Consider the following 19,010-nt stretch of genomic DNA (forward strand, 5'->3'; position numbering starts at 1 on the left):
TAAAAATGAGCCAAGGTGGGCTAGAGAGATGGCTCAGCAGTTACAGCACTAACTGTTCTTGCAGAAGTCCTGGGTTTGGTTCTCAGTCCCCACATGGTGGCTAACAACATCTGTAACTCCAGTTCCAGGGGATTCGATGTCCTCTTTTGACCTCCACAGGCATTGCATGCATGGGTGCACTTACATACATGCAGACAGAGCACTCAAACATATTTTTAAAAAACAAAAACTGGGCATGATGGCACACACCTTTAATCCCAGTACTTGGGAGACAGAGGTAGGTGGAGCTCTGTGAGTTCATTGCCAGCCTGGTCTACATAGCCAGTTCCTGCCTAGCCAGTGCTACATAGTAAGAATTCTCATGTTTATCTCATGATGTTTTTGCCAAGTATTTGAAGGATATGGAATGACTCTTAACAGTTGAGACCGAGTTACTAAATGTAATGAGGAAGGAGAGTCTGGGGCAAATAAGGGACTAGCAACAGAGTATAAAGATCAAGTGTTGATGCTAAGATGTTTAAGATGTCAACCTGTAAAGGGCTCTAGGCTTTGAAGTGGAGCAGTGAAGGATGAATGGAATTTTGTGGTTAGTTTCTTAGGATATTGTGGGATGCTATCCTTGGGCTTGGAACAGCTTCAGGAGACACATACAAGACTGGGCCCAATTAACATTTTGTCATGGAGGTGAGGGCATGGCTCAGGGGTCCCTACCCTCCTACCTCCTATAAGAAACAGAAGGATGTTGGGGGCGGGTCACCAGGGCCTGCCTTTCCTCGAGGATATATAGTTACAGGTTGTTAGGGTGAGGAATCCCTGATAAGTTTCCCATGCTTCTATAAGCATCCCCAATTAAACTCATTGGTTCACCAAGCAAGACTCGGATGGAGTCGTCCCTTGGCCTGTCTTTGGCACCTTATTTGGGATGAATAGATACTTGTTCTTTCGGGAAAAATTCTTGTAATAGTAGGTAAGGAGGGATAAATAGTAAGATCTGAGACTACAAGCAAAATCTGATATTGCCTATTAAATGACCTAAATAGCCAAGATCGAACCTTTTCAAATACCAGAAAAGTCACTTCAGAAAATATTGTTCCCAGTTTTAGTCACAAGTTGGGGAATCCTAAATACTCAAAATCTGGCTCAGAACTTCGTACTGTGTGGGAAAATGGTTTGATGCCAAGTTCATCCTCTTCTCACACCTTAACAGCAAAAACCAAGGTGCTCCATTTTGGGGACTACCTGTCTTAGTGCCACACTGCCTTAAGAAGTGGCCGACATCTCCCAGCTCCTAAGTTCCACCATCTGATCCATGTGGAACAGTGACTTTAAGCGTTTGGCTACAGCTGCGCCACTGCGGGAGGAAGGGGGGGCTCTAGGGGGGAGACGCGAGGTAAGACTGGAGAGGAGCTCCTTCCTTCGCAGCGAACCAACGGGGACTCGCTGGACCAGCGGATGAAGGGTCTGCGGAGGAACACTAGGTGCGATGCCGACGCAGGCGGGGCCCGGCGGGTGCGGGGAGGTCCATTCAAATCACCCTGGTCCCGGAGGACATCTTCCCTCCCCACGCGCTCATTAGCTGACCCCGCCGAGGCCCGCGCAGCCAATTGCGGACTTCAGCCCAGACCCATGCAGCCAATGGGCGGCCCGCTACGCCGCGCCGGTGCCCACCCGCCAATCAGGACGTCGGCACCGCCCCCTCGCCCCGCCTCGCCGGGGTTGCAGGGAGGGCTGGGCCGCTGCGCGCACTCGGGGGCGGGGGCAGCGCGGTGCAAGGAGCAGGCCGCCGGCAGCCCTCTCCCACTTGGCGGCCCCTGCCCAGTTGCCCCTTTCCGCCCCGGCCCATGGTGCGAGGCTGGGAGCCGCCGCCCGGGCCGGACCGCGGTGAGTGACCCCCTCGACTCCCCTCCCGGCCGGCGTGAGACCTGCGACCCCCCCCCCATCCCTGCCGGGAGGAGGAGATCCTCGACTGGAAGTCGTCGGTTCTCCCTCCTTTCTCCCTGGACTTTTCGATTGTGTTGTAATGGGGGGGAGAGGGGAGGTAAGGGGTGTTTTAGAGAGGGGGGAAAGGAAAGGCTGGTTGGGACGCCCTTGTAGGGGAGGATCGAGGTCCGCTGCCTCCTGGGGCTCACCGCCCCAAGTGCAGCAACTTTTTGTTCTCTGACCCAGTTCGGAGCCTCTTAGACTGCCCTGGGAAACGGAGGCTAGGAAGAAACGTTTCCTTCCCAGGCTTCCCCCATCCCCATGACTACCTCCCGGCGACCTCGACGCGCGCACAGAACCGGACCTTACGTTTGGGGAGCAGTGCCCTTTGGGAATGAAAGGTTTTGAAGAAACTGCCCCTCTTGACTCTCGTGCCCAGCCTTAGTGAGAAAACCAACCAGGAAACAGGGAGTCCTTACAGATTCCTGGTGTTGCGTCCTAAACCGAGACTTCTAAACTGAAAGACTCAAGCTGAGACCTGTTTGATAATCAGTGTGGGTCGAGATCGGATGTTTTATCCGATGAACCTCGTCATCGAATGTTTGGTCCATTTATATGTTTAGGATAGGTAGTAGTAATTGAGAAAGTAAACATCGACAATTTAAAAAGTAATGCATGCATATCCTAAACATTACAATTAAAAGTGCATTTATTTCACCAGTCTTTAGTGTACTGTTGAGACGTGTGTAAATCGGCTTTTCTAGTATTAACTACACAAGGGAGTCCCAAACCCAGTTGCACCCTGAGAACTTTTAAAAACTATGAATGCCTGGGCCCCAGTCCAGACTAATTAAATCACAACGGGGAGGAGGGCAGCCTTTGAGCTTCCCAGGTAATTCCAGTGTGTCATTCTAAATAAGGGCCCCTGACTTTCATCATGTGTGATTTCCAGTTTGGGTTTCTTCAAAGTTAAGTGAGATTGAACACTTAAACTAAGCAAGCATACTTATCAATCTTTTATAATTGCCTTCTCAGTGGGCAGTTTTTAAATGCATACTCCTGAATTATGTCTTTCCAAAACATCGAATTTTTTGTGTTTTTTAGACAGGTTGTGTGGCTCAGGCTGGCCTTGGATTTGTGATGCTCTTATCTCAGCCTCCTGAGGTGACTTAGTTTTCATAGGAACAGTTTTAATGTACATAAGAACATTTTTTTTCATGAGTTTATATAATGTTTAATAACATTAAATACATATTTAATGTTAAATATATACTAAATATGTTTAAACGTATTTAGTGTTAAATATGTATTTAATAACATTAAATACAGTAACATTAAATACATACAGATACCCAGATATGACCCAGAATTGAGTAATTATATGAGGGCACAAACAGTTTTGGAACCATACAAAATTGTTCCAAGCACACAGACAACTTAATGAAGCCAATGATCAGTTGCACTACAGAGTAGCCTTCTGCCCTTGAGTATGCAGGGCACTGTGGGTACTAGTCTTGGGTTGGTTAGGACCTTTCCCACTCCAACTGACACCACAAACACCATGTCCCTTCTAGACAGCCTAATTCATTAGTGTTCTTTTTCCATCTACACAAAGCTGCCTGTTCATCTTTAAGCAGTTGCTACCACTGCCTATTAAGTTGGGAAGACATAGGCAGAGGTTCCTAAACTGGCTTCTTGGTAATCAGTGAACCTCTTGAGTGTAAGTGTGAATGTTATTAGTCATAATTTTTAATTTTTAGAAGTCATAATTTTCTGAGGGTCTGTAACTCTGATTCTCAAGAAGGTTCATGATCTAAAAAGTTCAGACACATGTAAGTTAAATATCAGAAAAAGTGCTTAAGGCCCTTAGAACTGAATTATCCACATTTCAAGTAGTACTTCAGATCTTATCTGAATAAAGACAGGGAATTGAGCAGGATCATATCTAGTTTTCCACTTTAACTGTTCTATTTTAGCTTCAAGGCTAGTTTCAATCAGAATATTCCAAAGTCCTATTTTCCCACCAGTGTATGAACACCTAAACTGGAAGAATACACACACACACACACACACACACACACACACACTTAATGACTAAGCAGAATAGAATATTTGGCATATTTAATAAGGGTGCCATCACCTAGAAAGGTACCATCACCCTAGAAATCTTCCAATTTTGATTCTTTTCTCTACCTAGTCCAAAATGGAGACACAAGGACATGGTGTTTAAGTTGTGGTTTTTATTATTCTAGGGTCTACCCTACTTGTTAAATTCTTATAAGGCGTTCCAGTTGTCATTTCCCCAGTTCAAAGCCAGGGATTCTTCCAGGGAATTACCAGCAATACAGCTGTGTGTTGATTTAAGATAACACTGTGCTTCAGGAATCCTACAACTTTTGTGTAAGTGAAAACCAGATGTATATTGTAGACTGAGATCCATTATTTGCATTAGTGTGCATTATACTGAACACAGCTTATGCTGTGCAGAGCTGAAGGATTATCAAGCCCCATGAATAAAAAACTACTGCTCTGTAGGCTTGCAGCCGTGTATACCTCATCCCATCTGTCAGTTCTCACAGTGGACTAGACTATTAGCTATACTGTCCTCATATTTAAGTGAGTTGTGTGTCATTATGGTAAAGGACACAAAAGAGATTAAGTAGTATCACAAGTTACCATCATAAAGTATTCTCCCACTTGGATTCAGTCTGGGGGTGGGGCAGCAGCAGAGGGGACAGAGATGATACCATAGGGATGTAGCCCCTGGCCATGAAATTGTACCTAGAGTGAACCTGGGAGGGGAAAGCAGGAGCTGTCACATGGACAATTCACATGGCAATCCAAAGAATCCAAATTACAAAGCTCTTTCCCAAAACTGATTTTCAGACTTTTTGCATTTTCAAGACAGGGTCTCACTATGTAGCCCTGGTTAGCCTGTAACTCACTATGTTGACTAGGCTGGCCTCAGACTTCTGAGTGCTGGGATTAAAGGCCTATGCCATCATGCCTGTCAAGACTGATTTTTCAGAAACAGGTCTCATGTGGCCCAGTCTAGCCTTGAACTGTCACTGTATAGCTGAGACTAGCCTTGAACCCGATTTTCCTGCTTCCACTTCCCAAGTGCTAGGATTACAGATGTATACCACTATTCTTGCATCATCTTTTTTTTTTTAAATTATTTTTACTATATGAGTGTTATGCCTGCATGTAAATAAGTGTACCCATGTTTGTTGTGCAGTGCTGGCATAGAACAGAAGAGGGCATTGGATCCCCTGGAACTGGAGTTACAGATAGATGTTAGCCTCTATGTGGGTGCTGGATTTGAACCTGGGTCTTCTGGAACAGCAGCCAGTGTGCTCTTAACCATTGAGCCATCTCTCTAGCGCAACCCCCCCCCCCCCCGTTTTTTTGAGATGGTGTCTCATCATGTAACCTAGGCTGTTCTGCAACTTCTTTGGAACCCATACTGGCTTAAACTTAAGATCCTCCCTCAGCCTCCCAAGTGTTTGGATTATACATGTGCACTCCTACTCCCAACTCATACATACACATTTTAAATTTTATTTTATGTGTATGAGTATATTGTCTGCATGTATGTAAACACACCCGTGTTGTGCAGTGCCCTAGGAAGTCAGAAGAAGCTGTTGGATCCCCTGGAACTAGAGTTACAGACGGTTGTTAGCTGCCATATGGGTGCTGGGAATCGAACCCGGGTCCTCTGCAAGAGCAGTCAGTGCTCTTAACCACTGAATCATCTCTCCAGCCCCATATTTTAATTTTTTATTACATTTACTGTTAAGATTTTTTAAAATTATTTTTATTTTGGGGCTTTTTTGTTTTTGTTTTTAAGACAGGGTCTCCCAGCTGGGCATGGTGGCACATGCCTTTAATCCCAGCACTCGGTAGGTAGAGGCAGATGGATCTTTGTGAGTTCAAGGCCAGCCTGATCTACATAGAGTTCCAGGCCAGCTGGGGCTACAGGGAGACCCTGTCTCAAAAAAAACAAACAAAACAAAAAAGACAAGGTCTCTCTATAGCCCCAGCTGGCTTGGAACTTGCTATATAGACCAGGCTGGCCTCAATCTCACAGAGATCCCCCTGCCTCTGCCTCCAAGTGCCAGATTAAAGGCGTGTACAACCATGCTTGGCTTATTTTTGTTTTATGTGCATGAATATTTTTACGTGCATGTATGTTAGTGTACCATATGCATGCAATATCCATGGAGGCCAGAGAGGGCACTGGATCCCCTGGAACTGGAGTTACAGATGGTTGTTAGCCACCATATGGGTCCTGGCTCGAACCTGGGTCCTCTGCAAGAACAGCCAGTGCTCTTAACCACTAAGCCCTTTCTCTTGCCCTGTTAAATTTATTTTTGTGTGTGAGCATGCTGTGTGGTCAGAGTACTTGATTGAGTAGGTTCTCTCCTTCTACCATGTGGGTTCCAGGGATCAAACTCAGGTTGTCAGGTTTGGCAGCAAGTACCTTTACCCACTGAGCCATCTCTCTGGTCCTGGTCTTTTTTAGAATCAGCAAATTCCATTCTGAAATTGTATCCAAACTCAAAATGTAGAGAGTATAAAATCATAGGAGGTTGGGGGTTGATAGAGAAATGGTTCAGCAGTTAAGAGCACTTGCGGCTCTTGCAGAAGATCTGGATTTAGTTCCCAGAACCCAAGTGGTCGTTCATGACTGTCCATAACTCTAGTTCCAGGGGATCCAGCACCCTCTTCTGCCTCCACAGGCACTGCACACATTGTGCACTTACATACATGCAATCAAGACACTCATATAGTTAAAAAAAAATAGGGGCTGAAAATACAGCTTAGTGCCAGAAGACACTGGGCTCTGCTCTGAGCACATTAAAAATAATATTAAATAAATAAATAAATCGTAAATGCCCTGCTTTCCTTCCCTGCTGTTAGTAGTCTACAAAAGCAGCTTTGAACAATTGCATTTCTTAAAGATCTGGGCATTGCCCTACTTCCCCAGCTAAGGTGTATTACCACAGAATCCTGAAGCTGAAGTCAGGACAAAAGCCATTATATGTTGTTCTAGACATGTCAACAGCATTTTTTCATTTAGTCATAGACTTGCCAGGTAGGTAACTTTTTTTTGGATGAGAAACTAAGAGAGGTTAAGTAACTTGGCTAAGGACAAACAGCTTTCTAGAAAGTGGGGAAGCTGCAAATAAATCTCAAGCCTGCCACACTGCAAACCTCCATCTCCAGTGGCTGCTCTGTCTCTGACTCACACAACACTTAGCACGTGATAGATGCTGGCTGAAGATTCGTAACTTTCTATACACTCAGCACTGTCTTTTTTACACATGAGGGAAACAGGATCATATAATTTCAGTAACTTTTACCCAGGTTCACAGAGCAAGCTGGTTAAGCAGCAAGACTGGGATTTAAACTCCTGGTGGCCTTTGGAACTCACATGCTGCTTCCATTACCCTATGTAGTACCCTGCAAGTGTATAGCTTTTAGGGTCTGTACGGACTTCAGTCTGTTAGATTTGACTGTTCAGAGAAGCTGGGCATTGTGGTGCATGCCTTTAATCCCAGCAGTGGGGAAGCAGAGGATGGAGGATCTCTGAGATCCAGGCCAGCCTTGTCGACATAGCAAATTCCAGGCCAAAAATTAGGGTAACATGCACTAAAATGCTTGTTGTAGATAGAGCACTTACCTAGCATGGAAATGGGTTCCATGTCCAGCACTGCAAAAAAGTGAAAACAGCAATCCCTGATACTACATTGTTCTAACTTTACAGATTTGAGATTCATCAATACATTTAACATTAGAATACAAATCAGGAGCAATATAAACATGATGGAATTCCTCTAGAAGTAAACCATCGACATGTTAAAGGATCTCTAATGCCTAAATAGAGAGCTGAACTAAAACTGTTAACAGAATATTCTGGGGAATAACTTGAGGTGTTTAGGAGTGAAGCAGTCAGGACTATCCCTACAGCTCCTACACATACCACCCTGGGAGCAGGGCTGCTGCTGGGTCATTGCACTAGGTAGCTACTGTGCATAATGAACTTGCCCACCTGGCTTTGAGGAGAGCTGGACTGAAAAGATAAAAGCCCTTTTGCCCATTGTAGAATGGGCTGTTGATGTACTGGGAGTTCTCTAGGCTCCCAGGAGAGGCTGTGCTGTTGCTGAAGACAAAGGCTGGGGGGAGGGGATAACCTTTGTTCTAAAGCTGACTAGGGAAAGGAAACATTCCTCTCCTCCAGACTGAAACCCAGGGAGAGTGAGTTTCATTTAGCTCAAGATCTCTTGCCTCCAAGGCTTTCTATTGAGATGGAAAAAACCCTTACCTGGTTTGAGTTTAGGGCTCTAAAGTACTGTCTGTACATTCTTTACAACACTCCATCACCAGGAAAGAAATGAAAAAAAGAGGGCATAGGCACTTGGCAGAGGCTGGTGCTGTTCTGTCTTCTAGACTGTCATAGGTTTTTGGAAACAGGGTTTTAATGTTGCTAAAGTTAGCCTTGAATTCCTGATCCCACCGACTCCACCTCCCAATTGCTAGGCTTCTAGGTGGCCACTACAGTGCCTGACTTCATCAGTTGCTTTCCTGTTTCCATATTCCAGAAGAAATCAAAAATTGTTAGGAGGTAAAAAGTAATAGTTACTGTCAAGTCTTGATCTTGTGCGTGCTTTTCATTTCATGACTACTGTTCCATGAACCTAAATGGGGAGAACTGAATGACAGCTTCCAGACGCAGATTTGAATAGGAAAGATAAAGGTTTAGGAGGATAACTTTCTTCCTTAACCTCTAAAGACAAATTTTTTGTCCTGTGACTTGGGATGGTTTTTATGCCAACTTCTATGGACTTTAGATTTTTATACAAAGAACACAAGAACTACAGCAAATTTTGTTGACAAGATAATGAAAACTAGAAATTATTGAAACACTTTCAAAGCAATACCACATGATACAAATAGAAAATTATTTGGTGTCTAGCAGTTTGGTAGAAATGAAGTGATGGACCAAAAGGGGCACCTCAGTGATGGAGCTGTTTCTCTTGTCATTACAGCTGTCTCTGAAGGGCACAAATCAGAACACATCATGCCTCCTAATAAAGATGCCAGCAGTCTTAATAGCTCAGCGGCCGGGCTCATCTGTCTTCCTCCAATCTCTGAGGAGCTACAGCTTGTGTGGACCCAAGCAGCCCAGACCAGTGAGCTGGATGGAAATGAACACCTGCTACAAACCTTCAGCTACTTCCCCTATCCCAGCCTAGCAGATATTGCTCTTCTCTGCCTGCGTTATGGGCTGCAGATGGAGAAGGTCAAGACTTGGTTCATGGCCCAACGCCTCCGCTGTGGCATTAGCTGGTCATCTGAAGAAATAGAAGAGACTCGAGCCCGAGTGGTCTACCGTCGGGACCAACTCCATTTCAAATCCCTTCTCTCTTTTACACATCATGTAGTAAGACCCCCACAGGAGATTCCTCCTCCAGTGCCACCTCCAGAGCAAATTGGTCTTGGGCTATGTCCTCTGGCTGTTAGTGCGCCCACCCAGATGAAAGGATTGAAGATAGAGCCTGAGGAACCCTCTCAGGTACCATCACTGCCTCTGGGTGACCAGAAAGCAAAGGAACAACCCCCAGTCACACCTGGCAGTAGAGCGTTCCCCCCTCAATCAGATTTTTGTCAGAATCTTCAGAGCAGTGGCCACTCTAAAGAACAGGCAGGTAGGGGTCCCGGACAGTCAGGTGGCATGGGAACTACTTCCTGGAACCACTCCACAGCTGGCCATCAGTCATGTGCTCCAGATAAGCCCCCACCAATCTCATTACTTGCCAGTAGTTGTAAGGAGGAACCAGCACCTAATGTGACTCCTCCTCCTCCTTCCTCTACCTCTTCTTCTTTCCAGGTACTGGCTAATGGAGCTACTGCCACGTCCAAACCCCTCCAGCCCCTGAGCTGTAACTCACAGTCACTCCCACCTAGTGAACAGTCACTGTCCCCACAGGTAGAGCTGCCCTGGCCCCAAAGGCTGCGGAATAACTCAGCAGCAGGTAGGGTTGGCTCCACGGACTATCTTTCCCCAGATATGCAACGCCAGCGAAAGACAAAGCGTAAAACCAAAGAGCAGCTGGCGATCCTCAAATCCTTTTTCCTACAGTGCCAATGGGCACGAAGAGAAGATTACCATAAATTAGAACAGATTACTGGTTTACCACGTCCTGAGATCATTCAGTGGTTTGGTGATACACGATATGCCTTGAAGCATGGCCAACTAAGATGGTTTCGGGACAATGCAGTACCTGGTGCCCCTAGTTTTCAAGATCCAGCAGTTCCTACACCACCACCAACTCGGTCCTTGAAAGAATGGGCCAAGACACCACCTCTGCCAACTCCACCACCCCCACCAGACATAGGACCTTTGGAGAGGTACTGGGCAGCCCACCAGCAGCTACAGGAAGCTGATATCCTTAAATTGAGTCAGGCATCAAGACTTAGCACTCAGCAAGTGATAGAGTGGTTTGATTGTCGATCATCTGAACCAGCTGAGGTGGTAGTCTGTTTAGATGAAGAGGAGGAAGAAGAGGAGGAGGAACTTCCCGAAGATGGTGAGGAAGAGGAGGAGGAAGAGGACGATGATGATGAAGATGATGTCATCATACAGGATTGAGGTGGGGGGGCACTGAGGAAAGTGGGGGGTTGTTACTGAAAGATGAACCAACTTAGAGATTGTTTAAATCTTTTTTAAAAAATTACTTTGTCGCAAAGAACTAAAAAGTTTTGTGTTTTTAGGTCAACGGGGATATAGTAATTTGAGGGTTGAGTGGGGAGGATGACCATGGGCTATAAACTAAGTATTGGGTCTGCACAAATCTAGTCCTCCACCTACAATGTAGAGAGGGCTGAGGAGCTTGGCAAACCATGGCCTGAAGATGGCCCTTGCTCCCCCCTTCAGCATGCTTAGAGGCTTGTTTGCTTAGAGGTATTCTTTTCCTCCAGCATGCTTAGAGGCTGTGACATCTACAGGAGTCCTTGAACAAATAGAAGTGCCGTGATCCAGTTGGCCCTGTTGCATCCCCAACCTCAGGCTGCCCCTAGATACAAGGCTGTTTTGTGCCCCTTCCTTTCTTTCTGAGCACATGTCTATGCATTTTGTAGCTCAGAGTTTCAGTGTGTCCCAGTTTTGTCCCAGATACTTCCTCTTCATACTAATTTGATGTTTGACTTGCTTTGTCATTCAATCACAGGTAACAGAATGTTGCTTCTGACACTGGGACCAATCTGCTTTGTACTGTTTTATCTCTGTGAAATCTCCTCTTTGGTCACTATTTGTCTCAGGGTAAATCTTCCCCCACAGAGCTTGTGAAAAAGTTTTAATAATTGGATGGTGAATATTTAGACTGAATATTTATTGGAGATGGGAATTAGGGGAGATGTTCTTTAAAATAAAAAGTATGATGAGCTGGGTGTGGTGGTGCATGCCTGGAACCCCAACACTTGGGAGGTGGAGGCAGGAAGATAAAGGAGTTGAAGGCCAGCCTTGGCCACATAGCATGTTCAGGGCCAACTTGGACTACACTGAGATCCTGTCTTGAAACATACACATTACAAAGTGATGGAAGAGAAGGAATATTTCTTATGGTCAGAGGATGGTGGGGATAGTTTCAGGTTTGGTCTTACAAACTTAACACAGCTGCTCTTTCAGATTGATACAGACTGGGTTTTTTTTGTTTGTTTGTTTATTTTTTGTTTTTTGCTATTTTTTCAATTTGTATTTAACGAAGAGCTATTTCCTTCTTTATAGGATCCATCTTGGGAATGGAAGGACCATGGTCATTTAATTCAGTAATGTTCTAGATAATTTTAGACACTGAAGATCATAGATATCAATGGGTTAGTCATCTGAAAATAAGAGCGGAAGCCCCAAATTATAAGAATAGGAAAGCCAAATATAAAATTGTCTCTCTTTGCCAAAGCTGGCCTTGACTCCTAATCCTCCTGCTTTTATTTCTCAAGTGCTGAGATTATAGGTGGGTGCCGTCATGTACAGTTCATGCAATGCTGGGGATCCAACTCAAACTTTGTGTAGGCTAGGCAAGCACTCTTCCAACTAGACTACATCTGTATCCAGCCCCAGTTTAGGGGTTAGTGCAGCCAAGTCCATTAGCATTTCTGATTTAGGGACTGGGTGTGTGGCTCAGTGGTAGTCCTCTTGCCTAGCATGTGTAGACACCCTATGTTCAATCTCCAGTACCACTTTTAAAATACCTGATTTAAGTCAGACGCAGTGATGCACGTCTTTAATTCAGCACTCGGGAGGCAGGAGGCAGAGGCAGGAGAATCTCTGTGAGTTCAAAGCCAACCTGGCCTGCATAGCTAGTTCTAGGCCAGCTGGGGCTACAGGGAGACCCTGGCTCAAAAAGACCAAAAAAAAAAAAAATTGATTTAGTTTACTTTTTTATTATTTAAAGAGTCAGGACTTATCAAGGTAAATTAAAAGAATAAAAATAGAAAATTAGATGATACCAGTTGGCATCTGTGAGCACACATATTGTTTTCCAGCCGAGGACAATCTTGACATTTCAGCAATGACAGAGCAGGCTTGGGGCAGTCCACTTGCTCATCCCACCATTTTAGAGCCTAAAATAGCAATAGAGTTGTCATATCTACAAGACTTCATTTTTATGACTTTTTTTTTTTTTACCTCTTTATTTACATACTTTAGTGAGCTAGAAATCTGTATTTCCAACTATGGTTTGGGCAAAGAAATGTGAAAATACCTCATGGCAACTGGCTATATAACAAACATGGATAAATGAGCATAATGGACTAGGATAAGGAGCAGAGTTGTTCTTATCAACATTGGAATGGGGTAGTAATGTCCAAAGCGAAAACATGAGATCCAGAAACCAAATAGGATAAGCATCTCCAGTCTCCCTACTCCTGGTCATGATCCCAGAGATTGTTTTTACAGCTTTAGTTTCAATTTGGGAAATGAAAGGAGCTTCCTGAAGTCTTGTGTAAGATTTGACAGCTTTCTTGTGAGCTAATGTAAGATGTATAGAGTAGGGCCAGTTAGGGCCAATGATATGGCTCAGAGGATAAGGGCACTTGACCCCAGGCCTGATAACTTGAGTTTGATCTCATGACCTGCATTGTAGAAGAAGAGAATTGATTCCCACAAGTTGTCTTCTGACCTTCATGTCCTGTGGGGACACACATACACACACACAGACAAAATGTAATTTTCAAAAAATTTAAGGGGCTGGAGAGATGGCTTAGTGGTTAAGAGCACATGTTCTTCCAGAGGGCCTGGGTTAGGTTCCCAGAAACCATGTCAAGCAGCTCACAACTGCTTGTAACTCCAGCTCTAGGGGATCCAATGCCCTCCTCTGTCCTCCACAGGCACCTGTACATTATGTGGCATGCCCTACATAGATACAGACACAGACACATAAAAATCTTTACAAAACTGTTTTGGAAATGAAGATGTATAGGGTAAAGATCAAACTACAGAATGAAACCAGGAAACAAAGAAGGCATACATTTTCCAAGCCATGTCCCCCTAATGATTACTGGACACTACAATCTATCCTTCAGCAATAGGCATGGATCAGACCTGGAAGATGATCTCTATCTGGAAGTGGTCCATCTTTCACTCCTGCTGGCTAATCCCATCTGCCTCTGTTGAGAGAATGTCTGCAGCAAAGAACAGATTTTGTGTTTACAACAAAAGGGACTAGTATGGGTCTCTCCAACCATTAAAGTTGAACGAACGTAAACCAGCAGCCGTTGATCCTGCATGGTCTTCCCCTATGTATGATGACACACTTCCAAACTAAGATCCGTGTCTTGTGTGGCAAGGGCTTTGTTGCTGCTTGGGAACCTCTCTGGAATATGTCAGTGCTTTATGATATTAATGTCAAATATTTGAGAAACTTTTAGGAGATCTAGAATTAATGACTAGCATATCAACAGGTAATTACCACCAGGTGTGGTGGTGCATGCTTTTAATCCCAGCACTTGGGAGGCAAAAGCAGGTGAATCTGTGAGTTCAAGACCAGCCTGGTCTACATAGTAAATTCCAGGCCAGCTGAGGCTATAGGGAAACTGTCTTAAAAAGACCAAAAAAAAAAAAAAAAAAAAAAATTGGGGCGGGGGAGGGGGCCCCGGGTTAAGAACACTGGCTGTTCTTGCAGAAGGCCTGGGTTTGAATCCCAGCACCCACATGGCAGCTAACAACTGTCTGTAACTCTAGTTCCAGGGGATCCGACACCCTCTTCTGGCCTTTGCTGGTATTACATGATGGGTGCACTTATATACATATAGGCAAAACACTCATATGCATAAAATATTAAAAAATTTTAGAGCCGGGCATGGTAGTACACGCCTTTAATCCCAGCACTCAGGAGGCAGAGGCAGGTGGATCTCTTGAGTTCAAAGCCACCCTGGTCTACATAGTTCCAGGACAGCTGGGGCTACAGGGAGACCCTGTCTCAGACAAAAAAAATAAAAACAACAACACAAAAGGTAATTATCAGGGAGGCAGAGTTCTTACACCTCTTGGAAGGTAGCACTTTATCAATAACTTTTTAAAAAATTTTAAATGGGTTCTGTTTTAAAAGGTAGACCTCATAATGAACTCATGTACCTATCACCACCTTCAACAAAAACCTCAATCTTTTATTTATATTGCCCCTTTCTATTAAATTATTCTAAAGCAAAATCCAGCTATCATTAAACTATACATAAATTGTGTATGTGTGTGTGTTTGTATGTTAACACACACTATCATTAGACCTAAAAAAAAATTGCTCAATTTTTTTTTGTTATTTTTTTTAATTTTTATTTTTCTTAATCATTCCTCCCATTTACGTCAGAAATGCTCCCCTGACTTTTGTGGTAATCACAGTCAGGCATTTCCTTAGTTTTAGCATGTGTTCTCATTCTTAAACGAGATGGAATTGTTTGTTTTTTGGTCTTTTTGAGACAGGGTCTCCCTGTAACCCCAGCTGGCCTGGAATTCACTATGTAGACCAGGTTGGGCTTGAACTCACAGAGATCTGCCTGTCTCTGCCTCATGAATGCTGGGATTAAAGGCATATGTCATCACGTCTGGGTCGGAAGAAGTTTTTTAATAATGTCCAACAGACTGAGGTTCCCTAAACTGTCTCATAAATGTGGGTTTTTTTGTTTCATTTTTGAGACAGGATCTCATGAAGCTCAGCCTGGCCTCAAACTTACTATGTATCTGAGGATGATCTTGAACTTTTTTTTTTTTTTTTAATTATTATTTTTGTCTCTTTGTAGCCCTGGCTGGCCTTGAACTCACAGAGCTCCTCCTGCCTCTGCCTCCTGAGTGCTGGGACTAAAGGCATGTGCCACCACCCCCAGCTCTATCTATCTGTGTGTCTGTCTATCTAATCTATTTATCATCTATCTAATTTTATGTGTATGAGCATATTGTCTGCATGTGTGTAAGTACACCTGTGTCACACAATGCCTGTGAAGATCAGAAAAGGGCGTTGGATTCCCTGGAATGAATTATGGACGGTTGTGAGCCACCATGTGGGTGCTGGGAATAGAACCCAGATCCTCTGCAAGAGCAGCCAGTGCTCTTAACCGCTGAGCCATCTCTCCAGCCCTGATCTCAAACACATCATCATCCTGCTTATACCTCTGAGGTGCTGGGATGACAGCTGTATGCTACTATGCCCAGCTATAAATGTGTTTTTAACAAGATCCAATTTGAGAGACCTAGGTCTCCTATTTTTCATTAAAGGTTCATCTTTACAAGTGGGAGGCTTGGAAGGATGTTATTTCTCCACTGTTGCTTCTTATGGCTTAGACTCCAGTTTCTTCTTCTGTATGTCAAAACAGTCTTAGGTAGCTTAGTTTGGCCTTGGGCTCCTAGTCTTCCTGCTTCTGCCTCCCAAACCTTGGAATTACAGCCATGTGCCACCATGCCAAGCTCATAATTTTTTCTTTGCTTTTTGAGATAGAGTCTGTCTGTAGCCCCAGCTGGCCTGGAACTCTGTGGGGATCAGGTTGTCCTCTATCTCAGAGATCCACTTGCCTCTGTCTCCCAAGTGCTGGGATTAAAGATGTGTGCCACCACACTGGCTTCATAATTCCTTGTGTTTAACTCTCCTCCCTTCTCCTCTCTTTCCCTTTTCAGTTGGCACTTTACCAACGGAGCCACATCCTCAGACCTCTTCTATTAACTTAAAAAATTTTTCAGTGTACAAAAGAAATTAGTTTCATTAGTAGACACTAATTTCTTTTTATTATTCTTTGGGGGGTTGAACCTTGGGCTCTGCACATGCCAGGCACACACTCTTACCACTGACCCGTATCCCTAGTCTGTTCTTTTTTTGGAGGGGACAGGGTCTCTTAGCCAAGCTGGCTTGGAACTTGCTGTGTAATTCAAGATGACTTCAAACTTGCAATCTTCCTGTCTCAATTTCTCAAATTCTGGATTACAGGCCTGTGCCACCATACCTGGCATATTTTTAAATTTTTCAGATAGGGTTTTATGAAGTTGTACTGGTTGGCCTGAAACTCACTCTATAGCCCAGGCTGGCTTTGAACTTGTAATCCTCTTGCTTCTCAGTCTCTCAATAGCTGGAATTATAGGCTTTTCCCAGCAGGCCTGGCTTAGATTTCTTGCTGATGAAAATAAAGAGCATTTGGGTTATGGGAACAAAATATGCCCCAATCTTAGTACGCAGCAACTATTCCTTGGTTTACTAAAGCTTACAGTGGAAAGACCCATATTTGGGTCTTCAAAACATAAGCCATAAAAATTAAAAGGCAACACTGGACTTATTTACTAGCTGTCCTTACAAATGCTACCCTATCCTCCTTTTCCTTTTGTTTAAATCAGGATTAATCTCTTAAATTCACAAAGCATTTTGGCTGGCTCTGGAGAAATATGCTTTTTTTTTTTTTTTTGTCTCCAGAGTGCTGGGATTAAAGGCATGTGCAGCCACGCCACTATAAATGTGTTTATTTTATCCAGAAGATACAAATCCACTAAAAATACTTGCGAGGACTGATAGTGCAAGCCTACAATCCCAGCTATTTGGGAGACTAACTGAGGAAGACTAAATTCAAGGCCAGTTGGGCAGTTTACTAAGACAAGAATTAAAATGAAAAAGGTCTGGGAATATAGATCGGTGATGGAGCACTTGCCTACAATGTACAAGACCATAAATTAAGTCCCCAGTACTCTCTGTTACAGAACTTCTGGGAATGTCTGTCATCCATTGGCCCGGACCAGTCACTATTTTAGAACATTTTTTTTTTTTTTGTCTTTTTGAGACAGGCTCTCCCTGTAGCCCCAGCTGTCCTGGAACTCACTATGTAGACCAGGCTGGCCTTGAACCCACAGAGATCCGCCTGCCTCTGCCTCCCAAGTGCCGGGACTACAGGCGTGCGCCGCCATGCCCGGCGAGGACTTAATTTTAAAATACCAAACCAGAAAACTAATATGACAGTAGGATAGAACTGTTGAAATAAACTGAGCGCCTTTAATCCCAGCACTTGGGAAGCAGAGGTAGACAGATTCTGTGACTTTGAGGCCAGCCTGGTCTCCATAGGGAATCCAAGTTAGCTGCAGCTACAGGGAGACCCTGTCTCAAAAAGACCGAAAAAGAGAACTGTTGAAATAAAGACCATCCTGAAAAATTGTGAACACTTATTTACCACAGTTGAAACATGTAATTCTCCATTGGTTACCTTCCACCATGAACCCAGAATGAGGCCTTTACACTAATTACATGAATACTATGCACAGACAAATTAGACGAGCCAGACCTCACCTGTAGGACTGGAAGCTGAAAACCTGACAGGCTTTCTGGTGTGTTTTTGTTCTCCCTCTGACCTGCAGGATGGGATAGAATGGTGAAAGAGAGCTTCCTTGTGCAGTTTCTTAGCATGTTACTTGTAGATCATGGTATCTAACAAGTTCTCAAAGGAACTCTGCTTGGGAAGGAAAATACTATTAGCAGCCAGGTATGGTGGTGTATGCCTGTAATCCTAACACTTGCAAGGCTGAGGCAGAAAGATCATGTGTTTGAAGACTACTTGGTAATATAGCCAGTTCAAGACCAGCCTGGGCTACAAGGGAAGACACTATCTCAAAAAAGAAAAAAGTACACATCTGTAATCCTAGAACTTGGAAGGTGGAGGCAGAAGGATCAAGACTAGCCTGTTAAACTGGGAGTTCCAGGCCAGCCTGGGCTATATGGAATCCTATCTCAAACAAATTAGCTAAGCACTTTCAGAAAAAGGTTATATAATCCATTTTTCTGAGACCAGCATAGCTATATAGGATGGAATTCTGACAGTGGTCTGAGATCTGAGCTCAATTATGAGTGAAAAGACAGGCAGCATAAAAATTTGGGTGAAGGCTAAGCCTGGTAGCATATGCCTTTAATTCCAGTACTCGGGAAGCAGAGGCAGGCAGACCTCTGTGAGTTCCAGGCCAGCTGGACTACACAGTTAGGGTAGCCAAGGCTAATCCCGTCTCACACACACACAAAAAAGGGACTGAGCTACTGAAGACAATAGAGAGCTGTCTGGTAGCAGAGGTGTTTTACCAAAAAAAGATAGGGAAAAGTAGAGTTTTGTTTTATAGTCTTTGGACCTGAACCCCCAGTATATTCAACATAGGATCTAAAAAGTCAGAGCTTTATTTTTTAAAACGTGTGTGTGTGTGTGTGTGTACCATGGAACACATGTGGATGTCAGAGGACAACTTTTAGGAGCTGGTTCTCTATCTCCACCATATGACTTCCGTGCATGTCATCAAACTCAGGTCATCAGGTTTGGCAGCATCCTTTACCTGCTAAGCCATCTCGTGAACTCCCAACATAAGATCTAAAAAAAAAAAAGTCTTTAGATCTTGGACATGGGAGGTGGATGTGGGACCTCAGAAGTTTGAGGCAAGCCTGGACTTCATAGGCAGTTCAAGGTTACCTCATCTACATAGCAAGACCTTGTTTCAGGAAACCCTATTTGTGGCTACTACACACAAGGCCCTGGTCCTGAATTTGATCCCTAACATAAGAAGAAAAAAAAAAAAAAAAAAAAAAAAACAC

The 19,010-nt window shown here is 44.0% G+C and overlaps 2 protein-coding genes across 7 annotated transcripts in view; one reads left to right on the forward strand and one right to left on the reverse strand.

The window, feature by feature from the left end:
* Positions 1 to 1,727: 1,727 nt before the first annotated feature.
* On the forward strand, positions 1,728 to 12,267 carry Homez (homeobox and leucine zipper encoding). Of its 2 annotated transcripts, XM_029566858.1 has the most exons (3): positions 1,756 to 1,881; positions 4,173 to 4,320; positions 8,973 to 12,267. In XM_029566858.1, the coding sequence occupies exon 3, from the start codon at positions 9,005 to 9,007 to the stop codon at positions 10,574 to 10,576; it is 1,572 nt and encodes a 523-aa protein (XP_029422718.1). In that variant the 5' UTR covers positions 1,756 to 1,881; positions 4,173 to 4,320; positions 8,973 to 9,004; the 3' UTR covers positions 10,577 to 12,267. The 2 variants fall into 2 exon arrangements, with proteins under 2 accessions (XP_008838105.1, XP_029422718.1); XM_008839883.3 differs by lacking the exon at positions 4,173 to 4,320 and having other exon boundaries at positions 1,728 to 1,881; positions 8,973 to 12,266.
* A 98-nt stretch (positions 12,268 to 12,365) lies between these two features.
* Rnf212b (ring finger protein 212B) overlaps positions 12,366 to 19,010 on the reverse strand; it is a 35,868-nt gene continuing 29,223 nt past the window's right edge. For 3 of the 5 annotated variants that reach the window (XM_029566861.1, XM_029566862.1, XM_008839884.3), the window contains 3 exons: positions 17,730 to 17,791; positions 13,526 to 13,605; positions 12,432 to 12,546 (listed from right to left, as the gene is read on the reverse strand). In XM_029566861.1, coding sequence (XP_029422721.1) covers positions 13,540 to 13,605; positions 17,730 to 17,791 — 128 coding nt within the window. In that variant the 3' untranslated portion in view covers positions 12,432 to 12,546; positions 13,526 to 13,539. Of the gene's footprint in view, positions 12,547 to 13,525; positions 13,606 to 17,729; positions 17,792 to 19,010 lie in introns of all 5 variants that reach the window. The other 2 variants (XM_029566860.1, XM_029566863.1) reach the window with 2 other exon arrangements.

The sequence above is a fragment of the Nannospalax galili genome, unplaced genomic scaffold (assembly GCF_000622305.1).
Source record: "Nannospalax galili isolate Female #2095 unplaced genomic scaffold, S.galili_v1.0 scaffold1119, whole genome shotgun sequence".
Lineage (NCBI taxonomy): Eukaryota > Metazoa > Chordata > Mammalia > Rodentia > Spalacidae > Nannospalax > Nannospalax galili.

Excerpts from the sequence above, each read along its gene's own strand:
- Homez (XM_008839883.3), top strand. The coding sequence starts at position 1,842 with ATGGTGCGAGGCTGGGAGCCGCCGCCCGGGCCGGACCGCG. Across the intron at positions 1,882-8,972 it reads GCCGCCCGGGCCGGACCGCG|CTGTCTCTGAAGGGCACAAA; the intron begins GTGAGTGACCCC and ends TTGTCATTACAG.